General features: G+C 43.6%; 1 protein-coding gene across 1 annotated transcript in view; it reads right to left on the reverse strand.

Moving 5' to 3' along the window:
• Window positions 1-4729: 4729 nt before the first annotated feature.
• Window positions 4730-14063, reverse strand: part of FKBP1B (FKBP prolyl isomerase 1B) — a 40166-nt gene continuing 30832 nt past the window's right edge. The window contains exons 3-4 of the mRNA XM_010221849.2: window positions 7042-7154; window positions 4730-4858 (exon numbers count right to left, since the gene is read on the reverse strand). Coding sequence (XP_010220151.1) covers window positions 4730-4858; window positions 7042-7154 — 242 coding nt within the window. The remainder of the gene's footprint in view (window positions 4859-7041; window positions 7155-14063) is intronic.

Genomic DNA, 14063 nt, shown 5'->3' on the forward strand with positions numbered 1-14063 from the left:
CTTGCCACTTACTAAATATGAGATGCTGCAACTAAAAAGAGTGTCTGTGACCCAGAGTGGGTGATTTTTGGTTTTATTATTTGAAAAATAATCATGGTTTGGTAATTCATTATACCTGTAGTACTGCACTGAGGTTACTGTGGCGTTCTGCTTCTGGAAGTGTTTGAAGGAGCTTAACTCTGTAGATTGATTTTCAGGCCACTTCTTACTAAAACCAGCACCCAAATCCATATTAATTCAATTTCTTTTGCAAGTTACAGAAAATGAATGGTCTCTTAAAATAACAGCTCAGGTGACTTGTTCCCGGGGACTGGGATGGAATAGTTGTAGTGAAATAATTTTGCCCAAATAGTGCTTATCTGTAGGACTAATTTCATGTCATAAGTGATTTTTATTACGTTCATCAGATTTGTGCTGAAGTTAATAGAAGCAATAGGAATAAACTTCATGTCATTGAATATAGAGAACATTGAGCCAAAGCAAGGCAGTAGATGATAATTGTAATTTTGGATACCGTAAGGTGATTGTTTTCTACACTTTTTTTTTTCCTGAACTTTAAGTATTTTATGTACATGGCTTTTAGATGCGCCCTCTCCTGGTGGAAAGATTTAAAACCTTAGGCTTTTTCCTAAAAATACCAGCAGTCCCATCTGGTGAATAGCAACGGGTGTGATGCTGAGGATGCCAGGCCAGGGTGCTCAAAAGGAAGCTCTGCCTCTGTCCTGAACCAGGCAGGAGTTGTGTGGTTTATAGGTGCCCTGTGTCTGGGAACAGCTTGTTACCTTGGATGTGATGTTGAACTTGTGTCTGCACAACTTCCAGCCAGTGCAGGACCTCAGCAGATATTATATATTTTGCTTTAGGAGTTGTGATTTCAGTTAAAATGTTTTCAGTGCAGTATGGTGTCATAACAAAGTACTGCCAGTTTTTATCCTTTTTTTTTGCAGAAAATGTTATTTCAAACATGTTGTTCTTGCATTCATTTAATATGAGAATAAATTAGCTTACGTTTGTAGATTATGTGTATTACAAAAACATTTTTTGGGGGATAGTAAAGCATCCGTCTCCACGGGGTCGGCCCTGCTTGGCTGTAGCTGTGTTTGGACGAACACCCGTTCGCTCCTGTTGTGATGATGAAGGTTGGGCAGCTCCGACCGCGGCAGGAATCTTGTCCCTGTTCTGTGGCCCCTGTGTCTGTGTCATTCCCTGCAGATTCCGGCTGCTCTCTGCAGCAGTGAGCCTGGAGCCGTCCTGCCTATCAGAAGAGAAAACTCCATGTGGAACCGTGGCGGAAGAGAGGACGTCCGGAGGAGACGAAGGGATGTGGGAGACTTGGAAGCAGCTGGCAGCCTCGGCGTCCCTTCCCTGGGCTCTGTACAGGCGGTTGCTGCTCTCTCGTGCCGCTCTCTGGCTCACGCAGCCATCGATGGCCTCTCCTGCCAGCTCCAGCTGTCACAAACTGGCAGCCAAGGACCTGCAGCCCGGTCCTTGTCACTGCTCTTGGGCAATAGCTGCTCCCTCCTAAGCCACCTTGGTCGTCAGGCTGCAGCCGTCAGGTTAATACCAACTTTAAGGTTCCTGGTTTAAGGTTTGACTTTAAAAGATTAAGTTTTGAGGGTGGCATTGCTGCTAGGGGAACATCCAGGGCTTTTAAATGTGACATAAATATGTAGACACGTACACGAACACGCTTGCTAGGAGAGCTAGGTTGGTGCACACAAAGCTCTGGGCGTTCAGAAGGCCTCAAGCTCTAATAGGAAGCAGAGGTGCTTCCTACCATGCTGGATTGCTGCTGCCTATAGATACTAAATAATAAATACCGATAATAACAATACTGATAATAAATTACCACAGTACTGCTCGAGTCACGTTCTGTCGGCCTCATTAAATATCTTTAAAAGCATGTGCAAATAGAGTATTCCTTCTGTCAACAGCAGAAGGTCTCTTGCTTTCATTATAGTGCCTGTTTTGATGAGAGTTTGATGCTCTTTGAAAAATATATATAAAAAGCAATTCTTTAGGGTAATAAGATTAATAAAAATTCCTTCAATGAATCCTGAAGCTCAGCAGCTTTTTGATTTCTCGGAGAGCTCAGCTGCTGCCTTTCATTAAATATTCTATTTCATACTTCTGCTCAGGGCTTTCAGGGTCCCTGTGCATGTAAAATGAAATAATAATTCCTACCTGCAAGACAGCGGGAATGGAAATGGAATGCCCGGAGGATTATTTTGATGAGGTCTGCTCAAGATTTTGTTTGAAATGTAGTATCAAAGGGCAGGGAAATGAGTTCAGTTATGTGAATGGCAGAGGGGGCAGCACATAAGGCAGATGTTACCAGTCTTGTTCTCTACATCTGTGCTGGGTTTTTTTTTGCGTGTTCATGTTCCATTTAATATTTCAGGAAGTAGGGCATGAAATTAAGCCTGGAAGGTCATTTTTTTCCATCTCTGCTGTTTAGAAATTAGTAACAAGAGCATATCTGATTACACAGGCGCGACAGTAAAATTTTTCCAATCCATTATATAGCGGTAATAATTATATGTACTCTGTTGATAGATGATACAATTAAATTAACACATTTGCAGGCAAATAAAGACCTGGAGATTACATTTCCTTGAAGACTTAATTTCCCCGAGCTTCACGAAGCACAGCGAGTTTTCCTTTCAGACCTTTCCTTAATGAAAGCGGCATGAAAAATACAGCGTGCTCTGCTTCCAGCCAAGGTCTCTGAAGGGTGATGGGGGAGAGAGAATTTATCCACCGGCTCCAACAGGGATTTTGCAGACTCACCAATGGCCACGTGCTGCTGAGGGCAGCGCTCCAGGCTGTGATGTGGGAGCTCGTGCTGAAACGAAGAGCAGGCTCAGGCGCAGGGAAGTGCAAAAGAGACGGTGACCTTTGAAAAGATGTTGGGAGAGTTTGTGAGCAGCGGGCAGGTCTCATTTCCTCTTGGGTAGCAGGAAAATTCCCATTTCATAGCACAAAATCGGTCTATCTTCAATAACAGACCTGTTAGTGAAACACGTAGATAAAGTGGGATCTAGTTGCTGCGGTGACCCTGGATTTTTGCCAAAAAATAATTAGGGAATAATAGTTTGTAAGAGATGGCATTATTTAATATATTAATATGTTAAAATGCTGCTTTGTGGCTAAAAGAAACAACTAGAGAAAGAAGATCTGTAGTCGCAGGTGATCAGATTGCCAGTTTGGATTTTCTGTGCTCATTTCATATTTGCTTTCTAGGAGGGATCATCCCATCCCGCTGTCTCTTTGCTTGAAGCTTTGCAGACTGCCTCTTCATGCTAGTTGTATTTTTTAATATATATTCCCATAAGAAAACAATCAACTTTCACATATCAATGCATCAAAAATGCAGTAGTTCAAAAACAAGTAGTTTATACTCAAATAAAAATAGCATCATGATCCCTGTATGTTCTTTTTTCCTATAGCAGAGAGAAAAGAAAAAAAAGGGGGCTAACTCAGCTATAACCAACAGTTTAACAAGTGTGGTGTGCTAGAAATTAAGCTAAGCCAATCCAAAATGACAGCATGGAGATGAAATTGCCTACCAGATTCTGCTCTAAAACCCAGATAAATGACTTGTTATTCATCTGTCTACCTACAGAGGCATAACCAGCACTGAATAAATTCACCTAACTGTTGAATGAAGTAAATATTGCCCAGTCTCAAGTGCTATGAGCCCAGGTACAACTTAAGTTTATGAGATCTGTAAACAACCAGAAAAGGCAGCCAAAAAAAATACACTTCCAGCAGCCACCTCATTCCATAATTAGGATTTATTTTGTGGGTGGAACTTTTGTAACTTGACTTTCTTTAACTTCTCTCAGTTCAGAAATATTTACACAAGCAGAAAAACAGGAAATGGAGACACTGTAAAGTATCAAGATTTTATTGTTTTTTTTATATATATATATATATACTTTTTAAATGAGACAGTATTTTTCAAAACAGCAGCAAGCAGAACGTACAAGTTGAGAAAAGTGGCAGCGCAGGTAACTCTGTTTGGCTAATGCCCTTCATGTACAAGGTGTACACTGGATTTTTTGAGCACCTTTTTGTTTTTGTTTTTTTTCTTGGTTTAAGTGTACAGTAAGGCAGTGGTTTCTCAATAAGGAATATATATATATTTATATTTATATATATTTTCAATCATCACTGTTTTTTTTTATTACATGCAAATTAAATAAAATGTACAACTTGAAAATGTTACAACGGTAGGTAGGCATTTTTCCTCAAAACAAAGCTTCTAAGAAAAGGCAAATACAGACACCACAAAGTTTAAAAAAAAATGAAGAGAAAGGAGGCGGGAGGACCTGAGGGCAGGAGCTGTTGACGTGAGAGGTTGAGCGGGGAGGATCGGAATTCCAGGGAAGGCCTCTCCTACTGCTGGGAAGAGGGGATGGGAGGATCGGAATTCCAGGGAAGGCCTCTCCTACCGCTGGGAAGAGGGGATGGGAGGATCGGAATTCCAGGGAAGGCCTCTCCTACCGCCGGGAAGAGGGGATGGGAGGATCGGAATTCCAGGGAAGGCCTCTCCTACCGCTGGGAAGAGAGGATGGGAGGATCGGAATTCCAGGGAAGGCCTCTCCTACCGCTGGGAAGAGGGGATGGGAGGATCGAAATTCCAGGGAAGGCCTCTCCTACCGCCGGGAAGAGGGGATGGGCGGATGGTTGTGGACAGGCGTCTGCGGGCGGCTCCCTCGGACGCTCACTCCAGCCTGAGGAGCTCCACGTCGAAGAGCAGGGTGGCGTTGGGAGGGATGACTCCGGGGTGGCCTGTGGCTCCGTAGGCCATCTCGGGCGTGCAGGTCAGCTTGGCTCTCTGGCCTAAGCTCATCTGGTTTCCGGATGTCGGAGAAGGGGAAAGGCGAGAGGAGAGAGAGCGTTAGGAAGAGAGCGAACACCGCGCGGCTGCGACGGGGCAGGCGCCCTCGCCAGGAGAGGATTCATCCTCTCAGGAATCCTGTCAGGATTCATCTTTCAGCTCCTGAAGGAACCTGCGGGATGCTGAGCAGCCCTTGCTTAGGTCCCCGGACTCCTCTGCCTTCTCGCTGCAGAGATCTCAACGCCCAGAGCCGGTTTTGGACTCACAGGCTCCTTCCCTTGGGTGCTCAAGCTGGTCTCGATACGCCACAGGCTGGTGACTAAGTATTGATCAAGAACTGAGCCCTGGTTTGGAGCAGGGCTTTTGCCTCTGATGTCCCTCCCAAGATCACAGCACTGAGCTACACATTACCCTATTTGTTGTGCTGATTTTTTTCCTGTTTCTATATAATATATCAAAGCTAAGGTGGGGGAAGAGGTCACCTCAGGCAGAATAAAAATGGGAATGTGCCTTTCCCACATCTGGGGAGCGTTCAGGCCATCATGGGGCCGGGACAAGGAGCAGGGGCCTCCCCACCCTGCAGGGTTTTGTGTGAGGTTGGCTGGTGCTGCCTGGTGCCTGCAAGCCAGATAGATAGATGCTAAACCATGCACAGGTTGTAGGCGTGAGGCAATGCCGAATTGTCAGAAGTTGAGCACAGGACAGGGGATACTGAGGGTCAAGGAACCAGTGTTAGAAAAAAAAAAAAAACACACAGTGGATGTAACAAATTGACCTTTTGCAAATGCCTTGTGGCAGTCATGCTCCCCAAATCATACAAAAGCCTGAGCTGGAGACAGTCATGTGCTTGAATATCAAGTAGAATCATCCACCAGGAGGAGCAGGAGGGTAGCTTGTTGCTAGAATGTTTCCTGGAATTAATACTGGCCGCTCATTAACTGAGGGACAGGAGTCAGTGAGTGGGAGTGAGGGATACACTGATTCACCCAGTGCTTGCTCCAGTTTTATCTGCTCCAGTTTCTGACGGACTAGGATAAAACTCCGGGGTTCTGCTTAAGCCCTTAAAGACACTTTCAGGTTCCTTGTCTGTAGAGCCCGCTGCTCTTCTCTCATACCAACACGAGAATGAACATGGTACTCGCAGGACATTTGCAAACCATCTCGCTGCTCACTCTTTGCAAACTTTCGTCCCTGTCTAGTCAGGCTACAAGTTCTGTATTTCTACAGCACTTTTGCAAATGGGTCCTGAACTCCTCTTGGGCACTACTGCAAGGCAGATAACAAAGAGTGAAGCCTAAGTGATTGAGAGGAAAAGGGAAACTTCAGAGAGTTTAGGATTCATCTAAAGGACTTGCTCCTTCTCTGACTGGACAGAAGGGAATGTTTGCTTTGCTTGTGCCATAGGGCTAGAAGTCAGGTTCTCTCCATTCCCCTGGAAAAGCCTCATTGTATCATTTGTCCTTGCACTCTTTCCTTCTACTTACACCTAAGCTGTTCCTGCTAATAATAACACTGAAGCAATTTCCTCCTACACCGCATGCTAGGGTTCAGAAATGGGGAGTCACAAGGGTTTTGCACCCTGATCTCATTCCCTCTTGCACTCGTGGTTAAATTGGCTTGGAGTTGGCAACGTGATGCACTGTATGGCTCTGTTAGGATTTTACTGTGGTGGTGATAAACTGTGATTAATGGATGACATTTTCCTTCTTCTTGGCTTAGTGTAGATCATTGAATGCTGAATTTTGTAGCTGGACATCTGAAGTCATAAAAGTTTAACGGTGCAGTTTGGTACCCTCTTCAGAAAGGGTCAAACTGCAGCATGGCCATGGGTGCTATCAAAAGAGCCAGCTTGGCTTTTTGGAGTCACTAAATGGAGGTAAAATGCTGCCACTTGGAACATCTCAGATGCTTCTGTGCCCTCTTGTGGCAGCTGTCCCTGCGAAAGGGACTTAACCCCCCACCCACACAGACGTGGGAATGCTCCTGAGTAGGAAGTGTCCCTGGAAAGTCACTGAAGGACTAAGGAAATGCTGTGCTCAAGTGGAGCACCTCTCAAAACACCATCTAGGACTCTACACTGTGATTTCCAGCAGTTGCCCTCAGCTTGTCAGCGCTGCCCTGGGCACTGCTGTGTTTACCCACCCTTGGGCTGCAATGTCTCCACTTGGAGTTCAGCCAGCATCGTTTCTTTGTACCTGTGTGATGCCTTCTTCGAATCCTTTAATGACTTCTTGCCTGCCAATCTTGAACCGGAAGGGCTTGTTTCGGTCTCTGGAGGAATCAAACTTCTTCCCATTCTGTAGCATCCCTGCCAAAACAACATACAGAGCTTCAGTCCCAGCTACATCTGAATTTAAGGGCTTAGGGGGTGAAAGGAGGGGAAAAAGTAACACCTTGGTCACATGAGCTGCTCATTTCCATTTTCACTTTGAAGCATAGTCCAAAACTGCTAAGACAGGGAGTCAAAAACAGTGACACTAAATTACTACCTTTGCCTTCCTGTAATTCAGGCTCGAAAAATAGAAGAAACAGAAATCTATTCTCCTTGTTAATCTCGCCACAGCAGGTTGGAAATCACATCCTGCCAAACGTTGTACAAAGATCCAGGAAAAGCTGTTCCTCACCCAGCGGAGCTTCCAGGCTAAGGAGATGGAAGCAGGTGAAGAGCAAGCGGGAAGCACCTCAGGAGGAGCTGCAGAGAAAAGTGTGTTTGTAGAAAACCTTGGGAAAGGAATTACAGAATGATCTGACTCTTAGGTGTATTTTTTCACACCCTTCACCACTGGTGGTTTTCATGCTCCTGAAGCGGCTTCCAGCAACAGCGTTTCCTGCAGGCTCACGTGCAAGCACACACGCTCTACACAAATATTATGCTCCACACAAATATTATGCACCGTATCTGCTCAGTGGTAACCCCGAGCTCCCCGCTGCAGCCTGGGCACTCAGAGCAGCTGCCTGCACAAGGCTTGTGAGTTACAAACAAATGAGGTTTCACTTGGACAGCAAAAAATAACACCCATATGGAGGGGGCAGGAAGGGAGCAGCGGCTCGGGGGAACTCTCTGGCATAGCATGTAATCCTTTCTGAAGTATCTGATCATAAATGACACTCCTTTCTTGGAGGAATTTTATTTTTTAAACATATTATAAAATCTCATGTTTCTCTGGGACAGCAGAAGATTATTCTAGAATCACCAAATTTAATAGTTTTAATATTAAAACTTAGTACTGCCATTACACCCTGCATATTCCAGGCATTATGCAAACATTACTTATGCTCCTAAGCAGCCAAGGAGATATTTATTATAAAATAGCCTGGTTTGGGAAGTTCAGAGTCAATAAAAAGTGACACTTTAGTGGCATTTTTAGTATGTTTTCATTTTGTTTGGTAGCCCTATCCATTTAAAGATTTGCTGGCTTGCTAAATCCATCCACCACAGCTAATAGTGTTTCCCACTTAAAATCATGTTTCTACCTCCCTGTGGACTTGCTGGTCTTACACGCAGCACACGAAGCTCTCCTTTTACCATCTACAAAAGATGCGTCAGGCCTTGGGAGAAAATAAACAGGCTTGTTCTCCTATGTTTAGAATAACATCCTATTTTCTAGCAATGACCACGAAGGGAGGACTGCAGAAATGTAACCTCGCCTATCACCACCCCATCGTTCTGCTTCCAGGGACAACCTGAGATTTAACCAGTCAGATGTGCTAATATTTGCTGAAGCTCTGTCAGGAGATGTGATTTTTATATGACTGCCCTTTCCGTGTGCATCTAGTTTAGCAACGAGTAGGAGTGTCCGCGTGTCCTGCAGAAGTTCCGATCTGGATTTAGAGCTGAACTTTGGAGCCGATCTTTGTTATCTATTTCTGAAAGTTTGAGTTGACTCTTCCATCTCCTGGGAGCTAGAACAACATAGTGTTTTGTTTTCTCTCTTGCTAATGCATCACATTGATTTTCTTTTTGTGAAAGAATTGATTGGGTTGATGTTCTCCAGCGAGGATGGATGCCCATCTCCAGCCTCCTAGCACCTCTATTTATCCAGCTAACAACACAGAGGAAGGAAAAGCCAGTCTGGAGCCGAGCAATGATGCTGCTTTGCAAAGTCAAAACCCTCCTGGCAATCAACGAGAGTTTTGACCCAGTGAGGACTTTTAGATGCTTGTATCCTTCCTTGATGCAATAATCTCATATTCAATTCTGAAAAGTAGCAATCGTTGTATCAAAATAATCATACAAAGGAAGTTGTCAGAATACTGCAGTTTTGAAAGTGTTCCGATCAACCACTTGTCCTTAGGTGTTAGGTGATAAAAAGCGGCTGGAGAGAAGGGCATCTTTCACATCACAGGTCCTGCTGAATCACTCGCTAGAGCTGAAGCAGATCAAGGACAAGACAAACAATTTTGTTACAGGACAGAACTGGGGGATATATCAAAATTGCCAGAAATGGAATACTATTTGGGCTAAAGCAGCAGGGAAGAGTCTCCTTTAATCTAGGTCTAATTCAAGCTATTATTTCTTATTCAAACATAGGTGTGTCTGCACTCTTAGCAAGGATTACCTAACTCAGGCCGGTCAACCACAGCTAAGATCACGTCATTTAGGTCTGTCTCCCAAGGGGACAGTTGGCCCAGCAGCTTTTGAATCTTTTACCCAATTTCAGCCAAGCTGGTAGATGCATAGAATTCAGGACAGCATGAGGTCTTACACATTTAATGAAAGCTGCATAGAGGAATGAGATCTCATCAAGTGCTTCATCCAAGAGAAAGAGTCAAGCTTTATTTGTTATCAGAGAAGCCATATTATGGAGGAGAGGTTGGGAGCAGGAAGAAATGTATGAATGTTGTAGCAAGTCCATGGGCAAAGTTTCTTGCTACCAGTGAGCTCCTTTTTTTCTGAGAATAATTTAGTTGGGAAGTCAGCTAAACACATGAGACAAAGCCACAGAGCCAGCCCAGCTATTTAGGCACCTAACTGACACCTGCAGAGCCATGCCCCACATTCAACTATCTATAAAATGGATAGGATGAAATAAAACTGAAAGCCCCTCATAGATACCCCGGTACTCTTAGGTCCCGGAGTCTAAAATATTAGTGCAGAAATTGGGTGAAATGAATTTTACCGTTAACTTAAGCCATCTCAAAGGTAGAAGCTGAATCTCAACCTACCCTCTAGACTGCTTCTACAGTCAACAGAGAGAGATGCTTCCAAGAAGGACTCAACCCATTTAGATGTGTCTCTTAAGGCTTGAAGAACCTCCCAGAATTGTTTATGATCCTTAGTCGACGAATTCATCAAAGTTAAAAAGTCAACAACATTAATTTAGAAAAGCAGCCCGCCAGCTTTTTAGATAGTGAACGTAAGGAGACATTAACTCATCCATCTGTACCTAAGTGAAGTAGCCTGAATTGCATCCCAGGCTTAATTGGCTCTGCTGTTTATTGAATTACTTGTCCTTGCAGCATCGACACTTTCTGGGACTCAGAAAATGGAGATGCTAATCCAGGGCAAAGCCCTCAATTTCACCAGCTGATTCCTTTTTATTCTGTATAAGGGGAACAATATCATCCATTTATCTCAAAAGAGGGATAAACTGAATAACAGACTGTCAAAAAATCGTGGTATTCACTTTGAACATTTTTTTTACCTTATTTTTTAAACTGCAGTTATCTGGAGAAAGTAAAGTAAGCTGAAAAGAGGTGTTCTTTTTTTTTTATGTTTTGACAGCAGAAATACGGACACAGCATTCAGAAGGGGTTACTAGGGCAGGCTGTCAATCTACTATTGTGTTTCATTTTATGTAGACCAGAGTTTCTTCAGGATAGGGCCTATATTTTGACACCGTTTTTTGCAATCTCTTTTTCGGTTATGCCATGTGGTAACTCTGTGGCACTATAAACTTGTCACTGAGTTTGGTTCCCCTGACACATGGTTGAAATTCACAGTGACAGTGTTTCTTGCAGAAATATAATACTGAAAAATATAATATGCTATTGGGAAGTTTCTGCAAACCACACCAAAGCTTTGTCTCAACACTGACACCTTCACAGTGCATAAAGGAGATATTTCCACCATGCCAACATAAATGTACCAGGAGTGTCAGGAGAAACATATCCATAAAGTCGCAAATGACACCCCAGGCTGGTTTACAGCAGTAAAACCCTATTGATTTTTCTAGTGTTACTCCTATTTTCCATTAAAATAGCTTGGTCCTCTTCAGGATTCAGCTCTGATACGCTGCTATGAGGCAGGGTGACTCCTCCACTTTCCCATCTAGCTCATGGCTGAGCCTCATGCCTCACACTGGAATAACTTGTCCTCTCCCAAAGGACTGCACAGCAAGCAGCGTATCCCTCTTCCACTTCTTGTATTTGATTCCCAAAACCAAGCTCTTTTCCAGACACATTTGGTGTCCAGCAGTATTACTAATGGAAATAATTTGAATCGGAGATGATGGTTCTTGTAATGGAAGTACCCAAGTTGCATGGGAGCTGGAGGAAACTCTCATTTCCTGTGGTGTGTGTGAGGAGTGGGGCACCTGTGTCCTGCATGGGGACTTTGCCAGCTGAAGGAGGCAGGAAAGGGTGGTTTGCAACGGAAGACTTCAACAACAGAGGTGCAACAGAGGCCCAAACCTCATTTTTCCTTGTTATATTTTCCACTGCTTAATACAAAAAAAGCCTTAAGAAGAAAAAGGATATTCCGACTTAGACCATATATTTTTTCTGGCAGTTTACAATCACTGAAGAGAAATGATTTTTTTTTAAGCAAACTTTCAGTCTAGAGGGTTAATAATTAGAGCAACTGGGGTGCATCTCCGCAATGTTTCAGATCTTTACCACAATCCTTCATTTAAAAAGGCAGCAGCAATGTCAGAACGTGCCATTTGTTGCCATGACAAACGATCACTCCCCATTACAGAAATGGGGAATGGTGGCACTTCTTAGTTCCTGCTACCGCAGTGCACTTCAGGAAGGGTTGAACTTTCCAACAGGGGCAGCCTTGCTGCTGCTTTTTCCTTCATGCATTATATACTCATATATCTTTAATGTGGAATAAGAGCAACACAATCAATTATTTATTATGCGGCTGACACGACGCAATGAAGATGCAACAGGCAACTGTTCAATAATGCATTACCATGTACTATATAGCTGTGTTGTGTGCAACTGCAAGACAGTATGACTGAGCCTTGCACTTAGCTTCACTTCACAGCCAAGAAATTACATGCACTTGTCTAGTTCACCCTCCTGAAAGGCATTATTATTCTGTCCTAGGAGCTTTACAGCTTTGTATATGTTTGAAGAAAGAGAAGAGAAAGTAGATTTATCCTCAGGATAGTTATGAGGTTCAATAAGCATATTCTACAAGAATTGTCAGGAGACCAAAGCAATTCCTCTGATATCTTGTTGTCTTAGTATAGACTTTTTATTGTAGGGTCTGATTTTGTTGTTCTTACAAAGTTGAACTGTAAAATGTACATGTTCCAAGCAGAAGGCAAATTGAATTTGTATAAGCATGGCAGAATCAGGTCAGTTTGGATATACTATGGGTGGGACATTAACTGCAAGAATTTACAGAGAGGATATATCACGGTGGAAATACTTTCCATTTTTTGCACCTCTCCCATAAATACCATGTCCACTAACACAGGTTCTGCAGGGTCACAGAATATTCCTGATTAGACTAAGTCTTTCTATTCTGCATGCTTGGCCAAATACCACAAAGAGCAATTCAAGAGCATGGCAGGAATACAAAGAGGGTATTTTGCAGGATTTGCCACCCGAGCATGTGTAACAGAAGTTAGCCATCTAGTGAGCCACGATGACAGGACAATAAGATTCATCTCTTCTTTTTTTTCCTTCTTGGTTTCATTCTCAGTCTCATCCTATTCTACAATGCACGCAAGGATTTCCTCCCTCTTCCCCATTTTTCTTTGATGATTACGTATCCATGGAGGTTTGGATATGACATTTTAGCCAGGAGTGCATACGTGAATGTGCAGATGATCTTTCATAGCCAACTTATACATTTCAATAGAGGGATGAGCCTGATAGCCACCAATCTTCCAACATAAGGAACAAGAGGGTCCCAAGACCAAAACACAGGTTCAGCCAGAAAACGGCCTGGCAGGACTGTTTCTTCTTCTGGCAGGAGAAACAGCCTCTGGGATATCACCCCTTCCCAACCACCCCAATGCAGAGCAATAAAAATATCCCACCACATCAGCTCTGCTCTAATGACCCGCTCTTCACAGACTGGGCATCCTTTGATTTTCCAGCTGCAGACTTCCAGACTTGTAGACTCCAGACCCTACTGCCTTCTGTACGAAATCTGTGCTAAAAGCTTCATTTATCAGGGCAGCACTTTGGATTCCCTCGGCAAGTGCTAGGAACAAGCTAGTCACAAATCCACCCATCTGTGGCAGGGCACTGGTTTAAGAGGCTGTGTGGACACTGAGCTATAAATTTGAACTTTGAAAGTATATTCTTAACATGCTGCCACTTCCTACAGACATGGTAAGTAGTATTTTGGCCTCAGAGGCATCTGGAATTGAAAAATAACATTTCTCCTACTTGTGAATGACTGCTTGCTCCCTGTTTACCAAGTTCTTCCCTCAGCTGCCTTGCGGCACATTCCACCTCATTCACACTGAGGCTCATCCTGAGCAATGGAGTAATCATCTAGCACCTTGCAAAGGACTTAGCAGCTACTGAGTCATTAAAAGAGGAAGAAAAAAAGAAAATCATTCTTGGAAAAAGAGAGAGCGACCTAAGAAACAAACAGGGAAAAATAGTGTTTATACAAATGGGTGTTGGCTAAGCCATGTGAGAAGACCCAGTCAATATGCCAAGATTACATACACTCTAAATAAGTCAGACACAGTACAGCTCCACCATGATCTCATATGTATATTAGAAATACATAATGCAGAAGTCAAATGCTTTTCCTCGGGGCATCCAGCTTTTTGATCCAGACTGGACAGACATTTCTGTTATGCATTTTATTTTAGAGACATGGTATAATATTCCTCGTCGGCATTATGTAATATCCCCTCCCTTCACAAGCGTTCTGAGAATTCCTAAGGAATCGTCTCCTCCAGCCAGGGATTCCACATGGCAAAATGAGACATGACTTCACTGGCAGTGATGCGATAAAAGCAGACGGGCCCCCGTGGTGCCTCCCTCCACACAACACCCACGGCGTCCAGGGCACATG

This window comes from Tinamus guttatus, unplaced genomic scaffold (genome assembly GCF_059628265.1).
Source record: "Tinamus guttatus ecotype Peru unplaced genomic scaffold, ASM5962826v1 Tinamus_guttatus_pri_ptg000080l, whole genome shotgun sequence".
Lineage (NCBI taxonomy): Eukaryota > Metazoa > Chordata > Aves > Tinamiformes > Tinamidae > Tinamus > Tinamus guttatus.